This window comes from Onychomys torridus, chromosome 8 (genome assembly GCF_903995425.1).
Source record: "Onychomys torridus chromosome 8, mOncTor1.1, whole genome shotgun sequence".
In the NCBI taxonomy this organism is placed as follows: Eukaryota; Metazoa; Chordata; class Mammalia; order Rodentia; family Cricetidae; genus Onychomys; species Onychomys torridus.
Window position 1 is genome coordinate 71,778,930 of NC_050450.1, and position 23,328 is coordinate 71,802,257.

The 23,328-nt window shown below is 43.0% G+C and overlaps 3 protein-coding genes across 4 annotated transcripts; all 3 read left to right on the forward strand.

Annotated features, from left to right (window-relative positions):
* Positions 1-838: 838 nt before the first annotated feature.
* LOC118588275 (C-C motif chemokine 4-like) lies at positions 839-2,138 on the forward strand. 2 transcript variants are annotated; one of them, XM_036194510.1, is made up of 3 exons: positions 839-914; positions 1,414-1,528; positions 2,051-2,138. In XM_036194510.1, exons 1-3 carry the CDS (start codon positions 839-841, stop codon positions 2,136-2,138), a joined length of 279 nt encoding a protein of 92 aa, XP_036050403.1. The 2 variants fall into 2 exon arrangements, with proteins under 2 accessions (XP_036050403.1, XP_036050404.1); XM_036194511.1 differs by having other exon boundaries at positions 2,063-2,138.
* Positions 2,139-15,361: 13,223 nt separating this feature from the next.
* Positions 15,362-17,715, forward strand: LOC118588724 (WAP four-disulfide core domain protein 18-like). Its single transcript, XM_036195278.1, has 3 exons — positions 15,362-15,443; positions 16,041-16,189; positions 17,653-17,715. The coding sequence occupies exons 1-3, from the start codon at positions 15,362-15,364 to the stop codon at positions 17,713-17,715; spliced, it is 294 nt and encodes a 97-aa protein (XP_036051171.1).
* Positions 17,716-20,309: 2,594 nt separating this feature from the next.
* LOC118588725 (WAP four-disulfide core domain protein 18-like) lies at positions 20,310-22,658 on the forward strand. The gene is made up of 3 exons (XM_036195279.1): positions 20,310-20,391; positions 21,037-21,185; positions 22,608-22,658. The coding sequence occupies exons 1-3, from the start codon at positions 20,310-20,312 to the stop codon at positions 22,656-22,658; spliced, it is 282 nt and encodes a 93-aa protein (XP_036051172.1).
* The last annotated feature ends 670 nt before the right edge of the window (positions 22,659-23,328 follow it).

Consider the following 23,328-nt stretch of genomic DNA (forward strand, 5'->3'; position numbering starts at 1 on the left):
GAAAAGATGCATCTCCTTACGAGGGCTACACATTCAGTCTGCAGCACATACTCATCACTAGGTATCAAGATTTATTTGTTTACTAGAACATCCTTTGTCTTGGTCTCCCAAACTTGATTTCATTTTCTGTCTCTCTTATTATTCCAATAAAATCTCTCTCTCTCTCTCTCTCTCTCTCTCTCTCTCTCTCTCTCTCTCCCCACCCTGTCCCTCCCTCCATCCCTCCCTATCTCTTCCTTGTTCTACATAGGCTAAACCAACCCTTCTCAATGCTGCTGATCAGATGGTATTTTGTGTGTGGAAGAATCTGGAGTGGTCAGGGTCTTCTGTCTATGCTCACACCCCCATGATTGTTCCAGAGATTCCGGACAATCTGGAAAGACTGACGTGAAGGCTCCACTGTCTGACATGCCCACCACCAAGTGCAGCGAGTTCCTATCCACAGACCCTGCTAGCAGGTGTGAACACTGCATCCTTCCTCTGGGGTTCACAATCACACACACCCCATCTCAGTCACTGTGTTTGATGTACCACTTCCCCCTCTAGCATGCACCCCACTTCTCCCCTCCAACTCCCTACTTTCTCTCCTGTGATGTCACGGACTGTGAGGACTCCTCACTTTCAGCCAACTTCAGTTTCCTTCTTGATGCCATGACATCATCTTTACTCAGGATATTCCGTTTTCTTCCCAGTACCCCCACATCTCCCAGACCCCAGAGTCCCTATAAAGAGGGGTTCCCAGCTCAGAGCAGCACAACACTCAGCCAGCTTCTGCAGCTTCTGAAGCTTCTGAGCTCTGCAGTCTCAGCTCTGTACCAACCTCTCCCCCAGCAACACCATGAAGCTGTGTGTGTCTACTCTCTCTCTCCTGCTGGTCATGGCTGCCTTCTGGGCTCCAGCGCTCTCAGCACCAAGTAAGTGTACTCTGACATTGCTGCTTCCTTGGAGACCCAGTGGGTTCAGTTTTCCAGCTGGGGTCAGCCCAACAGTGGGGTTTGGTTAGAGGAGAAAGGGAGACGGGAAGATTGCCCACTCTGCTGTTAACAGTAGAGACTACCAGACAGACACTAATACTTAAGCTCCTGTTTCCTTAAGAATTAACAACCAATAGAGGGAAATGGTGGACTGGAAGACAGATATTGAATTGGCTTTCTTTCTGACTTAAGCTTGTGTGCCTCTATGACTTGATCTCTACCACCTGAAACATGAAGGAAGTGAGAGGTGTTCTGACTCAGTCCAGTTTTAGTCTTCTAGAATTTTTTTTCCTTCTTTGAATACTATCTTTCTAGAATAAAAGTCTCATTCTGGGTGGAGGACCATGCATTCAAGGGACCATGTTTTGGATCCTAGTAGTCCATAGGGAAGATCTAGAATGAATAGCAGGTTTGACCTTACCCTGCCTTTTTCTTCCAGTGGGCTCTGACCCTCCCACATCCTGCTGCTTTTCTTACACTGCTTGGAAGCTTCCTCGAAACTTTGTGACAGATTACTATGAGACCAGCAGCCTTTGCTCCAAGCCAGCTGTGGTGTAAGTAAACACTGGGGTGAGGGCAAGACTCAGAAAGGGCCAGGTTCGGGTGAAAAGACTAACAGAAGGGATTCAGTTATAAGAGTTGAAGCTGTGTCTAAGAACAGTGAGGTCATGAGATCACTTTCTGAGTTCTGATAGTGACTGAATGTCATTAAAATGGGTGGAAGTTCTTGGAGAGGAAGATATCCAGAGACCATGAAATCAGAAACAGTCAAAACAATGCATACTTACACAGAAAGACCATTTCACAGAGCCATGAAAAGTGGGGAGACATCATCATATTGATCATAAAACCCACCATTTCCTAATATGGAAAACCCCTGGGGCCACAACTATCCACCCAGAGTACAGAGTTCCAGGAAGTCTAGTGTCAGGGTTATCCAGGAAGGATCCCATCTGTCATGGTTGCCCAGAGAAGCAATGCTCAACAGAGTGAGATGCCTACCACAGGCAAAGGACAGTGCTAGATGTCCCCTAAGGTCCCATGGGATTCTCATCTGTCCTCTCCTTCTTCTATAGATTCCTCACCAGAAAAGGCAAGCAAGTCTGTGCTGACCCCAGCCTGCCCTGGGTCAATGAGTATGTGAATGACTTGGAGTTGAACTGAGCTGCAGGAGGAACCACTTCAGGAAGGCCTCGTGAGCCCTGACAATCCTCATTGAGAAGTGCCTTGCTCCTTACATTCAGAATTCCTCTCCACCTTCTTAATCGAGTCTTTATATATACTTTGTGATTTTATTCAGTGTTATTTCTACTATTTATATTTAGTTAAAGGACATGTGTCTCCCATGGGGATGGTCCACCATTACCGTTCCTCAGCTATTGTAGATATGCCCATGTATTTTATTTTAAGCAATTTCATAATAAAAATCTTACTTTAAAATATAGTTTGTGATTGTCGATTGATTTTCATTTGGGTTGAAACTGTTTGGTGCTATTATGGATAAACCACAATTTGTAAAAGCGGTAAGAATGAATAAATACTGAGATCTTAACCTGTCCTCCTGTATACATGGATTCAAGACATTTCCTCAATGCTTCTAATGAGAATGCTAACACCTGTATGAGGGTGGGGATCGATGCCCACAGTGTTATAGATTAAGAAACAGGGGGCTGGAGAGATGGCTCAGAGGTTAAGAACACTGACTGTTCTTCCAGAGGTCCTGAGTTCAATTCCCAGCACCCACATGGTGGCTCCCAACCATTTGCAATGAGATCTGGCACCCTCTTCTGACCTGCAGACATACATGCAGGCAGAACACTGTATACATAATGAATAAATAAATCTATTTTAGATAAAGAAAGAAACAGACACAGGGACAAGGGGTTCTCTAAGGCTTGTAGATTTGCTTGGGAAGCATCAGGAAAGAAGGATCCAACAGAACAATGACCCTTGATCCTAAGGGTCATTAGACTGACATTCCAGAGGGAAACTGGGACTGGGATAACAAGACCGAGAGAAGGGCTGTGGATCAGTCAAGAGGCGACTTCACTGTCTTACTATTACTGTGACATTAGAAGAGTCACTTTACCTTACTATAGCTCAAGGTTCTGACCTGTAAATGGGGTAATAGTGCTCACTGTATTGGAATGTATACAGCACCCCAGATGGTTTATCTCCCTCTCTGAACCCCAGCTTGTGTTTTGAAGTTCCTATTAGCTCATGGGTCAGCAACCTAAACCACACAGCAAATGGGATGACAGAGCCTAAGTGTCTGGTTTGGCTGTAAAACATCGTGGACCCAAGCCATGACTACTTAATAATTCTCAGCCACACTTACTCCACCTAGGACAGAGAGAAACATAGAACTGAATGAACAGTAGTTCTGGTTAATGGTTCATAGACTGGCAGCATGTTGGAACTGGGAAGGGACCCTTTAGACCATCCAGTCTAACTCTCTTTTGTGGGAACTGAGGTTAAAGACTGAGAAATAACTTAAGGAAGGCCACTCAGTGTGTGACAGTGGTACTGCAGCTGGTGTCAACCCCCAGGTCAGGACCCTGTACTGCTATCTTTCTTAGTGACACTTCTGTAGTCCCCATACAGATAATCCCCTGAGAAACATAGCCAAGGTGAAGATGGCCTTGAAAGACATATCATCATTGCCTACTGCATAAAAGTGTAACCGGACCCTCTTTTCTGAGCCAACAAGCACAATTCATTCCTTGTCCCACCCCCAGCCACTCCTAGCATCGAGGCTATTCCATAGAATGGGACCTAGAGCAGGTCTGAGAGGATGGGGATTTAGAACGGTTGGCTTCTGGTTTCCTTTGTCTAGATTTGAGCTGTCCAAATTGTTAGCCCTGGCCAGAGCGCCTACTTACATTTCAATGAAATGCAACTAGAATAAAATTGAATTCAGCTTCTCAGTCACACCATTCTATGTTAGAAAGGACTAGTGTAGAACCTGCCCAGAACCGCCAGTGAGTACAGAAAGCTTTGTTCAATTGCACTTTCCCAGCAACGCTGGCTTAAGGCAGAGTGGTTGTCAGGAAAGTCACAGCATCCTAGAAGGTTATAGTAGAGACTCAGAGATGCACAACTTCCATTCTGAGTGGATGGGACAGCAGAGAGAATGGATGGTCCTCAGAACTGAGGTACAGGTCACTGTAGAAGACTGAACAATGGCTTCCCAATATTACCACATTCTAAGCCCTAGAACCTGTCATCATTATCACACACAAGACGGGATTTTGCGGATAGGATTAAGTAAGAATCCTGGGGCACAGACACAGTCAGACCCCCTGGGTAGCCGTGCACCCTGCTAAGGGAGGCAGAAGGAAAGTGGAAGAAGAGGACTACAGAGCCATGTGACAACTGAAGGAGACGCCATGCTGCTGCCTCTGCAGAGGGCAATGGAGGCCTAGGGACAATGAATGGTACAATGGCTAGGGAGATGGCCCCGAGGTTAAGAGAGCTTGCTGCTCTTGCAGAAGACCTGACTTTATTCCCAGCACCCACATGACAGCTCACCATCATCTCTGACATCTTTTTTGGGGGTGGAGGGTATTCCAATGCCTTCTTCTCTTCAGGCCTCCACAGGTAGCATATACATTATATATGGTGCATATACATACATTCAGGCAAACACAGAATTTTTTTTAATCTTAAAAAATGTAGATTTAGAAGCTGGAAAGGGTAACGAAATAGATTCTTCCCCCAGGCTGGTGAAACTAACTTTGGACTTCTGATCTCTGCCCACTGAAGTTTAAGAGACTAAATGTGTTTTGTTTTAAGACATCAAGATTTCATGACTTGTGATAGCAGTAATAGGAAACTGGTACAATTGACAGCTGAAGAGTCACTCACTGACAGTGGCGACCCCACAGGTGCAGAAGAGAATGGAACATTCTAGAAAATAAGGCACCAACCCTAAACAGTACTGCAAGGTGAGGTAGACATACTCCAAAGAGTGGGACTGCAGTGAGACAAGGCTCTGTTTCAACAGTTGACAATGAGGGCTGATGCTTCCCCAAAGGTTCCTGACCCTCAGAGGGAACATCTCTTAAGGTTCCCATGGCATGTTGGGAATCTTGAATTCTGAGCTGGAGATGAATCCATCCTCTCACTTCTCAGATAAGGCCTAGAGTAGAGTCATGGCCTATTTGTGTTGGCATTATTGCTGAGAGAGCAGGGTTAGGCCAGAATCAGGATCTCCTCCTTCATAATTAGTTCTTGTTCCCATATGGCCCCACCCTGGACAAACAGGAATAGAGGAAATCAGTACCACAGGGGCGGGAACCCAAAAATTCTGGAACAGTTCCATGAAGAAAGGCTTTGCCCAGGAACAACAAAGGATGGGGCAATGTGGGACTCCACCTGTTGTATCATGTAAAACTCTGCTCTCTCCCTTCTCCTCTTGGCCTGTGACCTCCATTGTTAGTCTACTATGAAATACCTTATGTGCTTGCTTGGTATTACCTATTATACTTTCTCCAGGTTTCTGGGTATACAGTAGAGCCTGAAGAGAGGAGGCAGAGCAAGGGAAGGGACCTGTGGCTTCTACAGCAATGTCTACATGTTAGTCAGTACTGCTCTCCTCCCATAAGACCTTCCTCCCACACTCTCTTTCTACTTAGCATGGGGGAGTGCATATGTCCCTATGATATGGTGTGGAATTCTCTGGGTATATGCTTGTGGCAAAATAGCTTAGTCACTTATTAGATTTAGTTTGCTTTTTTTTTGAGAAATTTCAACTTGATTCTACAAATCTCTATTAATTTACAATCCTACTAACAATGTATAAGGATTCCTTTCCATATCCTTTCTATACACACACACACACACACACACACACACACACACACACACACACACACCTCTCTCTCTCTCTCTCTCTCTCTCTCTCATGTGTGTGTATACATACATATATACATACATACATATATACATATACATTGATATATTCCAACTGTACTGTGTTTTCAGCTCCAGGAGTTTCCTAGACTCAGGACATATTCAATAGGGACAGTGGACTTCTTCTGCTCCTATTGTTGTCTCTTTAAAATATTTTTGAAATTTATTTTTCCCATTAAGCCTTTTTTTAAATGTTATAATTAATTTAATTTCACATATCAGCCATGGATTCCTCTGTCCTCCCACCACACCTCTCCCTCTCCCCCCAATCTACCCCCTATTTCCAACTCCTCCAAGGCAAGGACTCCCCTGGGGATTCAGCTTGGCCTGGTAGATTCAGTTGAGGCAGGTCCAGTCCCCTCCTGCCTTCACCCAGGCTGAGCAATGTGTCCCAGCATAGGCCCCAGGTTCCAAAATGCCAGCTCATGCACTAAGGACAGGTCCAGTCCTACTGCCTGGGGGCCTCCTAAAGAGTTCAAGCTAATCGACTGTCTCACTTATCCAGAGGGCCTGATCCAGTTCCATGGGGGTGCCTCAGCCATTGGTTCACAGTTCATGTGTTTCCACTAGTTTGGCTATTTGTCCCTTTGCTTTTTCCAATCATGGTCTCAATATCTCTTGCTCATACAATCCCTCATCTCTCTTGATGATTGGACTCCTGGATCTTTCCTGGGTCTTGACTGTGGATCTCTGCATCTGCTTCCATCAGTCACTGGATAAGAGTTCTATCACAACAGTTAGGGTGTTCGGCCATCCGATCACCAGAGTAGGTCAGTTCAGGATTTCTCTCGACCATTGCCAGTAGTCTATTGTAGAGGTATCGTTGTGGATTTCTGGGCATTTAGCTACAGGAGCAAACTGTACATGAGGATGGGTAATGAAGGGCAAGGGTCAGGGGAAAGAGAGCTTAGGGGAGCTGGAGCTCCCAGCTGGATCAAGAACAGAGAGGGAGAACAAGGAAAGAGATACCATGATAAATGAAGACCCCACTGGAATACAAATTTATATTTTTTATTACTAAGAAATTTTCTGTTCATTTTGCATACCAACCACAGAGCATCCTCCCCTTCTTCCTCTCATCCCCCAGCTTTCTGTCCCCAACTCCCTACCCATTCCCACTTCCTCCAAGGCAAGGTGTCTCATATGGAGTCAGCAGAGCCTGCTACACTCAGCTGAGGCAGGCCCAAGCCCTTCCCCCTACACCAAGGATGTGTAAGGTGTCCCACCATAGGCACTGTGCTCCAAAAAGCCCTCTCATGCACCAGGGATGGATCCTGATCACACTGTCAGTGGGCCTCTTAAGCAGATCAAGCTACACAATTCTCTCACCTGTGCAGAGGGCCTACCCAGTCCCGAGGAAGCTCCACAGCTAATGGTTCATAGTTCATGAGTTTCCACTAGTTTGGTTTGGTTGTCTCTGTAGGTTTCTCCATCATGATCTTGATATCCCTCACTCAGAATCTGTCTTCACTCTCTTCAACTGGACTTGTGAAGTTCAGCTTGGTGCTAGGCTGCAGATCTCTGCATCTGCTTCCATCAGTTACTGGATGGAGGCTGTGTGATAACAGTTAGGGTATTCACCAATCTGATTACCAGGGTAGGCTAATTCAAACACCCTCTCCCACTATTGCTAGTAGTCTAAGGTGGGGTCATCCTTGTGGATTCCTGGGAACTTCCCTAGGTCCCAATTTCTCACTGTCACCATTGATGTCTCCCTCTATCATGGTTTCTTTTTCATTGCTCTCCTACTCAGTCCCTGTTCCAGCTTGACCATCCCATTCCCTTACATATTCATCTCCCATCCCCTACCCTCCATTGCCCTCCTCACCCAAAATTTACTCAAGGAGATTTCATCTATTTCCTTCCCATTGCAATCCATGTGTCCCTCTTAGGGTTCTTCTTGTTAGCCAGCTTCTCTGGAGCTGTGGGTTGCAGTCTAGTATCCACTTATGAGTGAGTACATACCATGTTTGTCCTCAAGAGTCTTGGTTACCTCACTCAGGATGATATTTTCTAGTTCCCATATGTTTGCTTGCAAATTTCATGATGTCATTTTGTTTTTTACTACTGAGTAGTGTTCCATTGTGTTTATGTGCCACATTTTCTTTATTCATTCTTTGGTTGAGGGGCATCTAAGTTGTTTCCACTTTCTGGCTACTACAAATAATGCTGTTATGAAAATAGTTGAGCATGTATCCTTGTGGTATAACCGAGCATTCCTTGGGTATATGCCCAACAGTGGTATTGCTGGGTCTTGAGGTCAATTGATTCTCAATTTTCTGAGAAACCGCCATATGGATTTCAAAAGTGGCTGTACAAGTTTGCACTCCCACCAACAGTGGAGGAGTGTTCCCATTGCTCCACATCCTCTCCAAAAACAGTTGTTATCAGTGTTTTTGATCATAGCCATTCTGACAGGTGTAAGATGGTATCTCAGTGGCATTTTGATTTGCATTTCCCTGATGACTAAGGATGTTGAACAATTCGTTAAATGTCTTTCAGTCATATGAGATTCTTCTTTTGAGAATTCTCTGTGTAGCTCTGTAGCCCATTTTTAATTGGATTGTTCAGCATTTTGATGTCTAGTTTCTTGAATTCTTTATATATTTTTGGAGATCAGCCCTCTGTCAGATGTGGGGTTGATGAAGATCTTTTCCCATTCTGTAGGCTGTTGCTTTGTCTTATTGACCATATCCTTTGCCTTACAAAAGCTTCTCAGTTTTAGGAGGTCCCATTTATTAATTTTTGCTCTTACTGTCTATGCTACTGGTGTTATGTTTAGGAAGTGGTCTCCTGTGCCAATGCTTTCAAGACTACTCCCTAGTTTCTATTCTATAGGTTCAGTGTAACTGGATTTATGTTGAGGTCTTTGATCCACTAAGACTTCAGTTTTTTGCATGATGATAGATATGCATCTATTTGTAATCTTCTACATGTTAACATCCAGTTATGCCAACACCATTTATTAAAGTTACTTTCTTTTTCCTATTGTACAGTTTGGCTACTTTGTCAAAAATCAGGTGTTCATAGGTGTGTAGAATAATGTTCATAGGTGTTTTGATTCCATTGGTCCACTTGTTGGTTTTTATGCCAATACCAATCTGTTTTTTATTATTATAGCTCTATAGTAGAGCTTGAGGTCAGAGGTGGTGATGCCTACAGAGATGGCTTTATTGTACAGGATTGTTTTAGCTATCCTGAGTTTTTTGCTTTTTCCATATGAAGTTGAGTACTGTTTTTTCCAGATCTGTGAATAATTGTGTTTGGATATTGATGGGGATTACATTGCATCAGAAGATTGCTTTTGGTATGTTTGCCATTTTTACTATGTTAAATCCTACCTATCCATGAGCATGGGATATCTTTCCATTTAGTGATATCTTCTTCAATTTCTTTCTCAGAGACTTAAAGTTCTTGTCATATAGGACTTTTACTTGCTTAGTTAGAGTTACCCCAAGGTATTTTATATTATTTGTGGCTCTGTTTTCTTTCTCATCCCATTTATTGTTTGTATATATGAGGGCTGTTGATTTTGGGGGGGTTAATTTTTTATTAACCCAAACACATTAGTGAAGGTGTTTATGGGCAGTACGAGTTCCCTGGTAGAATTTTGGGGTCACTTACATATACTATCATATCATCTGCAAATAGGGAAAGTTTGACTTCTTCCTTTCTGATTTGTTTCTACTTGATCTCCTTTTGTTGTCTTATTGCTCTTGCTAGAACTTCAAGTATTATATTGAATAGATACGGGGAGAGGGGACAGCCTTGTCTTGTTCCTGATTTTAGTGAAATTTCTTTGAATTTCTCTCCATTTAATTTGATGTTGGCTGTCAGCTTGCTGTAAATTGCCTTTATTTTGTTTAGGTATGTTCTTGTATTCCTGATCTCTTCAAAATCTTTATCATGAAGGGGTGTTGGATTTTTGCCAAAGGCTTTTTCAGCATCAAATGAGATAATCTTTTTTCTTTCAGTTTGTTTATGTGGTGTATTACAGAGACAGATTTTCAAATGTTGAACCATCCTTGCATCATTTGGATGAAGCCTACTTGGTCATGGGGGGGTTATGTTTTTTAATTGTTCTTAGATTCAATATGCCAGTATTTTATAGAGTAATTTTGCATTGATGTTCATAAGGGAGACTGGTCTGTAATTCTCTTTCCTTGTTGCATCTTTGTGTGGTTTGGGTATCACGGTGACTGTAGCCTCATAAAAAGAATTTAGTTATTTTCCTTCTATTTCTATTGTGTGGAACAACTTAAAGAGTATTAGTATTAGCTCTTCTTTCAAATTCTGGGAGAATTCTGTGCTGAAGCCATTTGGTCCTGGAATTTTTTCCTTCAGGTCTATTGATCTATTTAAATTGTTTATCTGGTCTTGATTTAACTTTGCTATGTGATACCTATCCAGAGAATTGTCCATTTCTTTTAGATTTTCCAATTTTGTGGAGTACTGGTGATTCTCTGTATTCCCTCACTGTCTGTTGTTACATTCCCTTGTTAATTTGGATTCTCTCTCTCTCTCTCTCTCTCTCTCTCTCTCTCTCTCTCTCTCTGCCTTTTGGTTAGTTTGGATAAGGGCTTGTCTATTTTGTAAGTTTTCTCAAAGCACCAACTCTTTTTTTCATTGACTCTTTGTATTGTTCTCTTTGCTTCTATTTTATTGATTTTAGCCCTCAATTTGATTATTTCCTGGCATCTATTTCTCCTGGGAGAGTTTGCTTCTTTTTGTTCTAGAGCTTTCAGGTGTGCTGTTAAGTCACTAGTGTGAGATTTCTCCAATTTCTTCATGTGGGCATTTAGTACATAATTTTCCTCTTAGCACTGTTTTCATAGTGTCCCAAAAGTTTGGGTATGTTTCTTCCTTGACCCAGTGGTGATTCAGTTGATTATTATTCAGTTCCCATGAGATTGTAGGCTTCCTGAATTTTTGTTGCTGCTGTTGTTGTTGTTGTTGAAATCTAACTTTAAGCCATGGTAGTCCTATAAAATACAGGAGGTTATTCCAATTTTTTTGTATCTGTTGAGGTTTACTTTGTGACAGAGTATGTGGTTGATTTTGGAGAAGGTTCCATGCAGTACTGAGAAAAAGGTATATTCTTTTGTGTTAGGGTGGAATGTTCTATAGATATCTATTAATTCCATTTGAATCATAACATCTGTTATTTCCCTTCTTTCTCTGTTAAGTTTGTCTGGCAGACCTGTCTGTTGGTGAGAGTGGGTTATTGCAATCTCCCACTACTACTATGTATAATGATTCCTTTTAGGATGACCTTGGTTCCATCCCAGAGGTACTTATAGAGTATATTTTCATCTCCAGTTGTCTCTGGGAAGTTTTTTTAAAATTTCTTCTTTGATGTCTTAGATCACCTACTATTTGTTCAAAATGTGTTATTTAGTCTCTAAGTATTTTTATGGATTTTGTAGTTACTCTTATTGTTGATTTCTAGTTGTATTGCATTACAATCTGACCAGAAACAAAGATTTATCTCAATTTTTTGTATTTGTGAGACTTTATTTCTGTCTTGTGATATAGTCGATGTTAGAAAAGATTTCATGTGCTGCTAAGAAAAATCTTATTCCCTCTCTGCTGGGGGCAAATATATAAGATAAAAGATAAATCCAGTTCACTCATAGTATATTTTAGCTCTGAAGTTTCTTTGTTTTTAGTTTAGAAAACCTATGTAAGTATAAAACTGAAATACTGAAACCCCCCACCATTACTCTGTCAGGACTTATGTGCTTCTTTGTGTCTTTTACTGTGTGTTTTATGAAATCCAAGACCCCAATATTGGGTGCATAGACATTACAAATATTATACCTTCTTGATGAATTTCCTTTTTATTAATATTTATTGCCCATTTTTATCTTTTCTAATCATAGTTTGGTTTGAAGTTTACTTTGATATAAGGATAGTTATGCCTGCTAATTATGTTTTCCATTGGCCTGGAAGTTTGTTTTTCAGCCTTTAATAATAAGTTTCTGGTATCATCTTTATTTTTATGCACGTGCTTCTTGGAGACCACACATAGCTGGTTCTTGGCTTTTCAGGCAACCCATTGTTCTGTACCTTTAGTGGTAAGTTGGAGTCATTTACTGTTATTTACAGAAAGGGGTTTCCTGTTTACTGGAAATGTGTTAGGTGATATTGCTTTGTTTTGTGGCTTATTGCTGTTTCTATTCCTTCTCCTGTGTTACTTTTGAAGGTTTGCTGAGTCCTTGTGTTGGACATCATTGTTTCTTTACAAGGTCCAGTCTGTTTGTCTGCAGTTCTGAGGGAGTAGACATTTTGATGTGTTTCCATGAAGAAGGGCAAGCTTTCTTCCTCCCTGGAAAGTATCACACTAGGAACATTCTACACTGCTGGGGTAGTTGTTTCAGATTGCCTTAATTTGTATTTGTCTCAATGTTTTTACTTCTTAAAAAAACTTGAAAGATAGATTGAGAAAGAACCAATAATAATGGACCTTATATAAAATGTAAAAGGAATTAAAACATATCCAACCAAAAGTAAGTGTTCTGTCAGCTCTACCACCCACGCATCCAATACACTTCTGTAGAATGACAGCTGTCACTCTTAGTGCATTCAGACATTTGCAAACCTTCACAAATGTCAGGAACCAGGACGATGTAAGCAACAAGAAGTGACCCTTTTCTTTCCTTTATTCAGTTAACTAAATAAGAGTTACTAGAGGCATCCTTGGTAAATTTCACAAGACTGTCTTACTTCATGAGAAGCTCATGCATTTTGTACTCACCAACTTTGATACATAAAAATCTCACTTTATTCTTTCCATAATTGAATCCAACTCCCCTAGCTCCATTTCGTCAGGTGGCAGACAATTTCATCTGGCTAATAAGATAAACATGGCTGCTTCCTGGTGCTTTTCCCTATTGAGAACAAACTCTTTTCTGTCTTTCTTTCCTTCTACTTCTCCCACACAAGCCTAGATCCTGCTGGCATTTGATGAGATGCCTCTCAGCACTTTGGGACACTGGATCTTAGCCCTGCTGTTCTGTCAGTTATTTTACATGTCCTCATAGGTCATGTCTGTTCTGTCCCTCTTGTCCCACTCAAGCCCCTCTGAACAAGCATGGTCCCAGCTATGACAACAAGGGACAAAGAAAGGGCTCAAGAAGCCACCACCAGTGATGTGAAGTAATAAGCAAGGGCTATAATAATAATAATAAGATTGAGAACTCTGGAGGGCTACCTGGAAACTCACTTTTTAGAAGGTGTTGAGATCAGGCTGTAATCTATCCTAAATTCTCCATATTGTGTAAAACAATTTTTTTTAAAAAAAAAAAATACTTTGCACTGCTCTGAGAGACTCTGTTATTAGGGAAAGTGGCTTGTGACTCTGTTTTGAGATGAAGAATGAATGTGCACCTGGGTGGGCACATGAACACTGCCACCTGTCTGGCACCACCCGTGCCACACAGGAAGAAAAATAATTAAATTTAAGAGTAGAAATGGTGACACTCTACCATTTATAGATTTCACTGAGACTCTATGGGACACATGGAAGGACACGATATCAGAATGCCCAGCCCAAGAACTTACTGGACACATTAGACCAATGAAAGAGTGTAATTCCTCATTGGAGACCTTAAAAGGAGGACACATTGCCCTGTGAAAGCCCCACCTACCTCTTGGTTTGGGTGTCAAGGGTCAAGAGGCAGAGAATTCAACTGTCCCAGAGTTTCAGGATGGCTCCTTCTCTGCTATTGATACAGTTGACACTACTGTCATTGGTCTATCTTCTTGTTCCCCCACCTGGACCTGCCATCCATCATCTGTCCTCCATCTTTCATTCTGGCCTGGTCCTGCTCTGTGCTTCTGCAGCTAAACTCAACTCTGCAGCCTTGCTTTCAAGCAGGTGAACTGAAGTGGCCAGACTTACAGTCACCTCAGCTTCTCCAGCTTCTCCCCACACCCTGGTTCATTATCTTATCAATACAGAATCTACTTACATTCTTCAGTTTCTCTGCTCCTCAGGACTTAAGAAACCTCTCAAATTCTTCTGTGGGCTATTTACTGTTCCATTTCTGTAACACATGTACATATGTATGTATGAGTGTATAGATAGAGAGATGGATTTACTGTGTGTTTTAAATTGTCTGATTTGGGAGTTAATATTTGTAATTAAGGTTGGAATAAAAGAACCTGTGTCTGCCTTGGCTGGGGTAACAAAAAAAAAAGAAAAAAAGAGAGAGAGAGAACTGCCCGAGCAGATGCTTCCATTAACACTGGTGTGTCCTCAATCAAGTGCTGGTGGCACGTGCTTTCAATCCCAGTGTTTGGGATTCAGAGACTGAGTATCTCTGAGTTTGTTACTAGCTTGGACTATAGAGCAAGTTGTAGCACAGCCAGGGATACAAGGGTAAATTATATCTAGACAAAAAAAAAAAAAAACCCAAAAGCAATGTTCTATCTTGTGAATATGAATATTCCTAAATCTATGATATTATAAACAAACACAAATGAGTTTGCCTATGTTTCTGACACAGCATGTATACCTCAGAATGGGGAGAGTTACAGGCTCTCAGGCATGTCTCCTCAATCTGAAGGAAGGACTGGAAACAAATGGAGCAAAGCATGTGACCAAAGAAACCACTTTCAATCCCTGAGAAGTAACCGTACAAAATGAGATAACTCCAAAGTCAGCCACAGGATGACTGGGGCTTTCCTGCAGCTGCTGGTGTTTTACCATATAGCTCCTTCTCTGAGAGTCTATAATTGGGGCACCAAATAGGGTAGGTCCTCTAATCAGGAACTAGAGACACTGCTTGTTCTCCTATGGTTCCAAACCCTTCTCTGCTCACCTGTGCAGCTTTTCTTCAAGACTAGACTTACAAAAAAGCATTGGTCAAAGAAACTCAACCTTCATAGTGCAGCTTGTCTCTTTACTTTAAAGTGGCTCTAGCCGTTTGGAAATCTTTGAGTATCCACCTCTCTTTCAGGAGAGATTTCATTGACTACTTCTGTAGATAAGAGGGGCCATATTCCACACCTGTGTAGGGAATCTCATCCTTAGAGGTACAAAGGACACAGCCACTATTTGTCCCAGAATCATGCCACATCCTTACACAACTGGATGTCCAGGAAGCTCCAGATGGCCCTGACACTCCACAGTGGCTGTCTCAACATCAGATCTCACTCTGAGCTCCTGAACTACACAGAAATAATTACATACTTAGCTCACCATTCATAAAGGATTAAGCTGTGCTGTAAGGAGGAACAGGGTGCCATAATGTATTCTTGACTTTTCCTGGTAATCATTTGCATCAACCAGGAAAAAATGGAGAGAAACCAGTTATGAAATAGAAAAAGGAGGCAAGCTATTGGCAGGCAGTTTCTGGAAAGCTCTTGTTATTATAGACTTCTCCATACACTGAAACCTGTCACACCCATGATTCCTGCATTACAGAGGCTATAAATTGATTTGTGCATTCAGCCTGGCGAAAGCCAACATGAAGGCAGCCATAGTCTTGATTCTGGTGGCTTTGATTGCCATAGAAATGGACAAAGCCTGTGCTCTGTCTTCTCATGGAAGTAAGTGTGTTATGGGGATCCAAGCTGAAAGCAAAGAGAGCTCATAGGGGCTCAGTTGCAACAAGGGAATGTCAAGTGCCTACTGCTTCAATCGATTTCACTTCCTTTGGTCTGTAAGAGTGATCACTCTTCATTTCTTAACTTTCTTAACATAGAGAGAGAGATGCATCTGACAGAAGCTATGGTATAGATCAGAGCAGGTTATGTGGTTTGCAGATGGGCCTTGGATGTGGCCATCATTGGAACTATTGCTGAGAGATGAACCTTGGCTACTGGGGTATGAGATAGGTCTGGCTGTCATTAGAGGGTTTATAGTATCTTCTTGGATGTAAAGAAGAGGCTTTGATGGTGGAAGCTTCTTTCTACTGAGTCTATATAAGCTTGAGAAGGGAGCACACTCCCCCAATAGCCAAGTAACACTCAGGCTTAAGAGAGAAACTGGAGCTGGTGAAGCTGAGGGAAGAGCCCTGGGTTCCAAGTTGGATATAGAATAAGCTAGTTTCCTGCAGGTGACCAGGCTTTCAGACCTCTAACATCAATTCTCAGCCTTGTCTTTCTGACTGCTTCAGGCTCCATAAACACAATTGTGTATTTCAGGATTACAAAAACCTGGAGCTTGTCCCAAGATGCCCCCAAATACTGGTGGAACTTGTGGTGAGAGATGCTCCGGAGATGAATCATGTCCTGGTAAAATGAAGTGCTGCAGCAATGGATGTGGTCATGCCTGCATGAGGCCTGTCTTCAAAGTGAGTATAGTCCTGTATCTTACTTTCCTATTGTTGTGGCAACTTCATAAAGGCAACTTAATAGATAAATAGTTTCTTAGGGTCTTACAGGTTCAGACATGGAGTCTATGACCATCATGGTAGTGGTCATGGCTGCAGGCTAACAGGCATGGTGCTGGAACAGTAGCCTAAGGCTTACATCATGACACACAATCTTGAAGCAGAGAAGAGACTAAGAGGGAATAGTGTGGACCATTGAAATCTTTAACCTGTCCCAATGATACATCTCAACCAACAATCCATACCTCCTAATCCTTCCCCAAAACTCCAAAACTAGGGACCAAATATTCAAATATATAAGCTGGAGGATGCCATTATCATTCAAACCACCACATCCTTTCAAGGTATTCCAAGAGAGTAAGTGAATTTACAGGAGAAATTCCTGGGACAGTCTCATGTTGCTATGTCCACTGACTGCACACAAGAGTCTGGATGTGTCCAAGAGAAAGGAGCCAAAGTACATGGCAGCAGGACACTGGATTACAGGATCTGTGGCCCTCTCCTCTGCAAAGCAGTCCCTCAGAGACTAAAGTGACACAAGTCACCAGGACTTAGGTCCACAAGGTCATAAAATGGGATGTCTCACTCTTCTTCCCCTCCCCAGCCTCAGAGGTCTGTCTCTCCCAGGAGAGCAGGGGTTCCTGGGAGGGAGAGAGATAATGAAGTGAGTGGGATCATTCATTTATTTTGATACCTTATGTATCAGACAGGCAAGTGTTAGAACAGAGATTAAAATGTAAATGTAGCTAGACCAGAGATACAGGCCTGTGTGTCAGCATGAGCTCTGCACCAGCTTCTACTGAGTTCTAGTAATTGTGACTAGTTTTGCCTGGGAGAAGGCAGAGAGATGTCAGAATGGAGATCAATGAAGAGAAATCTTTAGTTGGGAAACACAAAGCCTACCAGACAAGGAACGCAAATTCAGATGGTGGGAGGTAAGCATGCCACCCCTTAAAAGGTGGAAAAATGATGGCCCTGGGTAGCTGTGGTATCTGGGATGCAAGGCGGGACATACTACAAGGCCAAAGGTCCAAAGAGCCATGAGCTGCTAGACATACAGTGGGGGTGAACAGCTAGACCTTTCTAAAGAGATAAAAATCATGATCAAATTTGTATTGTAGAAGGTTGACAGCCGAGTGGAAGATGGATTCGATACTCATAAGTATGGCAGATGACCAGCCCCAGAAGAATTCTTCTGAATCCAAGGAACCCATGCTTTCCTAGAATTGCATCCATAGAAGATGAAACTCTATAATATGGTCATTGCTTCCTAGTGTCTCTCTGTCTAAAATAAATGATCCTTAGCATTCTCTTTTTGAAGAATTCTTCCCATTTGTACATCCTCTTAACTATTCTGACTACCAGATCCATCCTTGTAACCTCCAGAAAGTCCCATGGACAGCGAACCCTCTGGATCCCCGCAGATCAAGGACAAGTTGCTTCAGAGCAGCTCCTCTTCACATGCCATCACTGTGCCTTCAAACTAAGGCAGAAATAAGAATTTTACTGGGGGTGCACTCTGTGACCATAAATTTGGTCAAGCAAACAAAGTGACCTGAGCATGTCCCACAGAGCAGGCCTACTACAGCTGCATTTACTGGGTCCAATTTCAGAAGGAGCAGGAAGGGCTCATACTCCCCATTTAACACAACATCCTTCAGGACTGGATCTATACCTCCAGGAGCACAATTATGACCTCTGGGGTGGGGGTTCTGTTTAGCATGTGTTAAGAGGCTGGGAAGGTGGTTCAGTGGTTAATAGCACATGCTCCTCTTCCAGAGGACCTGAAGTCAGTTCTCAGCATCTGTAACAGGTGGCTCACAACTTCCTAAAACTCCTGCTCAAGGGGTATCTGACACTTCTGACCCCCTCAGATATCAGACCTCAGGTCACCTACATCCCACCCTCACACCAGTATCATACACATAATTGAAAATAATTTTTAAATCATTAAGAAGCATGGATTAGAAGCACCAGTTCCTGTGTGCCTTAGGAGTAAGAACTCAATTGAAATACCTCTAGGGATCTAGAGCTATCCACATCCTTCAAGCTCAGCACTGGTGTCTGGGAAGTGCTTCTGCTCATCCTCTGGCCTGAGCTGGATGGCCTACAAGCCATGTCCAGATTAGATTGTCAGGTTCCCTCAGCATTGTTGGGGTTTATAAAGGATCAGTGTTGAAAAGGAAAACCCTTTCTTTTGGGAGTAAAAGCTATTTGGTAAACGTTTAGTTTCAGTTATCTTTCCTAGACCCTCCAACTTTGTCTCCCAAGTTTGGTGTCTCCTGTATGTCTCCATCACATCACTGTTCCTGCCTCTCACACAGTTTGCCTTAGAACTCGATGGCCTATGTCTCCTTCTATGTAGTTCCTCCTCTGTCTATCTTCATGTTCACCTACTTCAACTTGCCGTCCTTCTGTCCTTCAGTTCCTGCATCTAAGCCTAGTCTTGCTATGTCTTCTGCAGCCAAACTAAACTCCACAGGTTAGCTTTCAAGCAGGTGACTGGAAGTGGCCTGACTTACAGTCACCAGAGTTTCTGCAGCTTCTCCCATCTACCCTGGTTCATTATCCTATCAATGTAGGTTCTATTTACATTCGTCTGTTTCTCTGCTCCTCGGGACTTCTGAAACCTCTTCAATTCTGCTGTGGCCTATTAAATCTTACAGCCATTTCTTTCACACATGTATATAAGTATATAAGTGTATATAGATAGAGAGATGGGTTTACTGTGTGGTGTGATAAGTGATATTAGAATTAATATCATTGTATAAGATAGGGGGAAAAAACTTCTTTTTGCTTTGGCCAGGGATACCATGAAAAGCTGAACTGCCTGACCACTTGCTTCCATGAAAACTGGTGTGTCTTAAGCCAAGTGCTGGTGGTTCATGTTTTTAATCCCAGAACTGAGAATGCAAAGGCAGGTGTATCACTGACTATGTGACCAGTCTGATCTGCAGAGCAAGTTCCAGTACAGCCAGGGTTACAGAGACAAATCCTGTCACATAAGGAAAAACAAAAAACACGAAACCAAACTAAACAAATAAGCAAAACACAATAAAAAAAAAACCATTGCTGTATCATGTTCATTTGTGGTTATTCCATAAATGATGGCATTATACACAAACACAAATGAATTAGCCTGTGTTTCTGACACAGCATGCATACAACAGAGGGGGAAGAGTTACAGGCTCAAAGGCATGTCTCCTCAATCTGAAGGAGGGACTGGAAACACATGGAGCAAAGTATGTGATTAAACAAACCTCCTGAATCCCCCAGATGTAAGCCTGCAAAGATAACTCCAACACGAGCCACAGGATGACTGGACATTCCCACAGCTGTTGCTGTTTTACCCCTGCAGCTCCTTCTCTGAAAGTCTATAATTTGGACAGCAAAAGAGTCAGGGAATCTACTCAGAGACTAGGGACACTGCTCTTTCTCCTATGGCTCTTATCCCTTCTCTGCTCATCTATACAGTCTTCTTCAGAAAGTTTTGGTCAAAGATGACCATCATAATGGAGCTTGTCTCTTTACCTTCATCTTGACCTAGCCACTTTGAAATCTGAGTATCCATCTCTTGCGGGAGAGATTTCATTGCCTACTTCTGCAGTGAAGAGGGGTCCAGATGCCACACCTGTCTAGGGAATCTCATCCTTAGAGCTACAAAGGACACAGTCACTATTTGTCCCAGAATCATGCCACATCCTTACACAACTGGATGTCCAGGAAGCTCCAGATGGCCCTGACACTCCACAGTGACTGTCTCAGCACTCTGAGCTGCTGAGCTACACAGAAATAATTACATCCTTTGCTCACCATTCATAAAGGGTTAAGCTGTGCTGTAAGGAGGAACAAGGTAGTAAAATGTGTTTTTGACTCTTTCTGGTTATCATTTGCATCTACCAAGAAAAAGTTGGAGAGAAACCAGTTATGAAATAGTAAACATAGCCAGGCTATTGGCAGGCAGCTTCTGGAAAGCTCTTGTTATTATAGACTTCCCACGGACTGTCTCCACTCACACCCAAGCAACTAGCATTACAGAGGCTATAAATTGATTTGTGCATTCAGCCCAGCCAGAGCCAACATGAAGGTAGGCACATTCTTGGTTCTGGTGGCTTTGATCACCATGGAGATGGACAAGGCCTGTGCTCTGTCTTCTCATGGAGGTACGTTTACTAAGGGGATCCAAACTAAAAGAAGAAAGGAATCATAGCACACTAGGTCCTAAGGCTCATTTGCAACAGGGGAAAGCCTTATATCCACTTCTTGGATTGAATTCACTTCTTTGGCCTATAACAGTGATCCCTGCATTTCTTATCTTTCTTAAGGGAGAGAGAGAGAGAGAGAGAGAGAGAGAGAGAGAGAGAGAGAGAGAGAGTTGCTTTTCACAGAGGCCTGGATAGATCAGGGCAGCTCATCTGGTTTGGAGATGTGCCCTGAATGTGGGGCTCACTGGAGTTGCTGCTCAGAGGTGAACCTGGGTATGTTGGGATGAGAGAGGTCTGGCTGTCATTAGAGGGTTATAGCATCTTCTCAGATGTAAAGAAGAGGCTGTGACAGCACAAAGTTCTTTCTACAGAGACTGTACAGGCTTGAGAAGGGAGCACACTCCCCCAATGGCCAGGGAACACTCAGGCCTATGGGAGAAACTGGACCTGGTGAGGCTGAGGGAAGAGCTCCAGGTGCAAAGCTGGATACAGAATAAGCTAGTTTCCTGCAGGTGACCAGGCTTTCAGACCTCTAGCATCAGTTCTCAGCCTTGTCCTTCTGACTGCTTCAGGCTGTATAAACACCTTTTTTTTTTTTTTCAGAATTACAAAAACCAGGAGCTTGTCCCAAGATGCCTCCAGATACTGTTGGAACTTGCAATGAGAGATGCTCAGGAGATGAATCATGTCCTGGTAAAATGAAGTGCTGCAGCAATGGGTGTGGTCATGTCTGCAAATCTCCTGTCTTCAAAGTGAGTATAGTCCTGTGTCTTACTTTCCTATTGTTGTGACACCTTGACCAAGGCAACCTATAGAAGAAAGAGTTTATTGTGGGCTTACATTTTCAGACAGTCAGTCCATGACCATCATGGTAGGCAACATAGCAACAGGCTGACTGGCATGGTGTTGGAGCAGTAGCTGAAGGCCTCCATCTTGAAACATGATCATGAAGCACAGAACAGTCTAATTGGGAATAGTGTGTATAAGGATTATGTCCTTAATTATGTCACCAGGCTGCAATGGAGTCCCAGCCTAAAAAGTGGGTGTGCCCTCTCTTTCCTCACTCTCCTTCCATATTCTCTCTCCTCTGCACAGTTTCTCTCTCTCTCTCTCTCTCTCTCTCTCTCTCTCTCTCTCTCTCTCTCTCCCTCCCCCCTCTCTCCCTCTCTCTCTGTTTCTTCCAATAAAGCTCTAGAAAGTTAACCATGTCTCGTGATTCTTCCGCCACCGCAACATCCAGTGCTCTCTTCTGTAGGCATGGCACCACGGGCAGCAGCCAGCAATGAGTGCCACAGTGTAAACAACAGTGTGGGCCTTTGAAACTAGTTTGCCTGTCCCCAGTGATACATATCCTCTTACAATGCCACACTTTCTGAGCCTTCCCCAAATGCTCCAACAACTAGAGACCAAGTATTCAAGTATAAAGGGGGTGGGGGGGCATTATCATTCAAACAACCACATTCTTTCAAGGTATGTCCAAGAGAGTAAGTGAGTTTCCAGGGGATTTTGCTGGGACTGTCTCATGTGGCTTTGTCCACTGACTGCACACAAGAGTCTGGATGTGTCCAAGAGAAAGGAGCCAAAGTACATGGTTGCAGGACACTGGGTTCCAGGATCTGTGGCCCTCTCTTCTGCAAAGCAGTCCCTCAGAGACTAAAGTGACACAAGTCACCAAGACTTAGGTCCACAAGGTCATAAAATGGGGTATCTCACTCTTCTTCCCCTCCCCAGCCTCAGAGGTCTGTCTCTCCCAGGAGAGCAGGGGTTCCTGGGAGGGAGAGAGATAATGAAGTGAGTGGGATCATTCATTCATTTTGATACCTTATGTATCAGACAGGCAAGTGTTAGAATAGAGATTAAAATGTAAATGTAACTAGACTAGAGAAGCAGACCTGTGTGTCAGCATTAGCTCTGCACCAGTGTCCACTGAGTTCTAACAATGGTGACTAGCATTGCCTAGGGGAGGGCAGAGAGATGACAGAGTGGAAATGAATGAGGAGAAAGCTTTAGTTAGGATACACAAAGCCCACTAGACCAGGAAGGCAAGTTCAGATGGTGGGAGATATGCTGGCCCTCCTTGGGAGATGGGGAAATGATTGCCCTGGATAGCTGTGGTGTCAGTTGGGGTGCGGGTTTCTAAACAGATGAAAGTCATGATCAAATTTGTATTGTAGACAGCTGACAGCCCTGTGAAAGATGGATTCAATACTTTCAAGCATGACTGAAGACCAGTCCCAGAAGATTTCTTCTGCATCCACAGAGCCCATGCTTGCCTACTCCCTAGCCCTAGAATTACAACCTTAGAAAATAAATCTATAATGTGGTAATTACTTCCTAGTGTCTCTGTGTCCAAAATAAATGAAGAGTTCTTCCCATCTGTGCATCCTGTTGACTATTCTGACTAGCAGAGCCATCCCTGTAGCCTCTAGAGAGTCCCATGGTCATGAAACCACCAGGATCCTGGCATATTGGGAAATTTTCCTTCTCAATTCTCCCTCTTCCCATGCTATCACTGTACTTCCATACAAGTCAGAGGACATAAGAATATTTTCTGGGTGCATTCTGTGACCATCAGTCTGGCCAAGCAAACAAAATGACCTGAGCATGTCCCACAGAGCAGGCCTGCTGGAGCTGTATTTACTGGAACAGATTTCAGGAGGAGCAGGAAAGGCTCAGGAATTCCCCATTTAAGGTAATACAACATCCCGCAGGTCTGAATCTCTACCGCCAGGAGCACCAACATGACCTCTGGGGTCCTGTGGGATAATGCTTTTGTACACTGGTTTAATAAAACACTGATTGACCAGTAGCCAGGCAGAACATATAGGTGGGCGAAGCAGATAAGGAGAATTCTGGGAAGAAGAAGGGTGAGTCAGGAGATGCCAGCCCACTGTC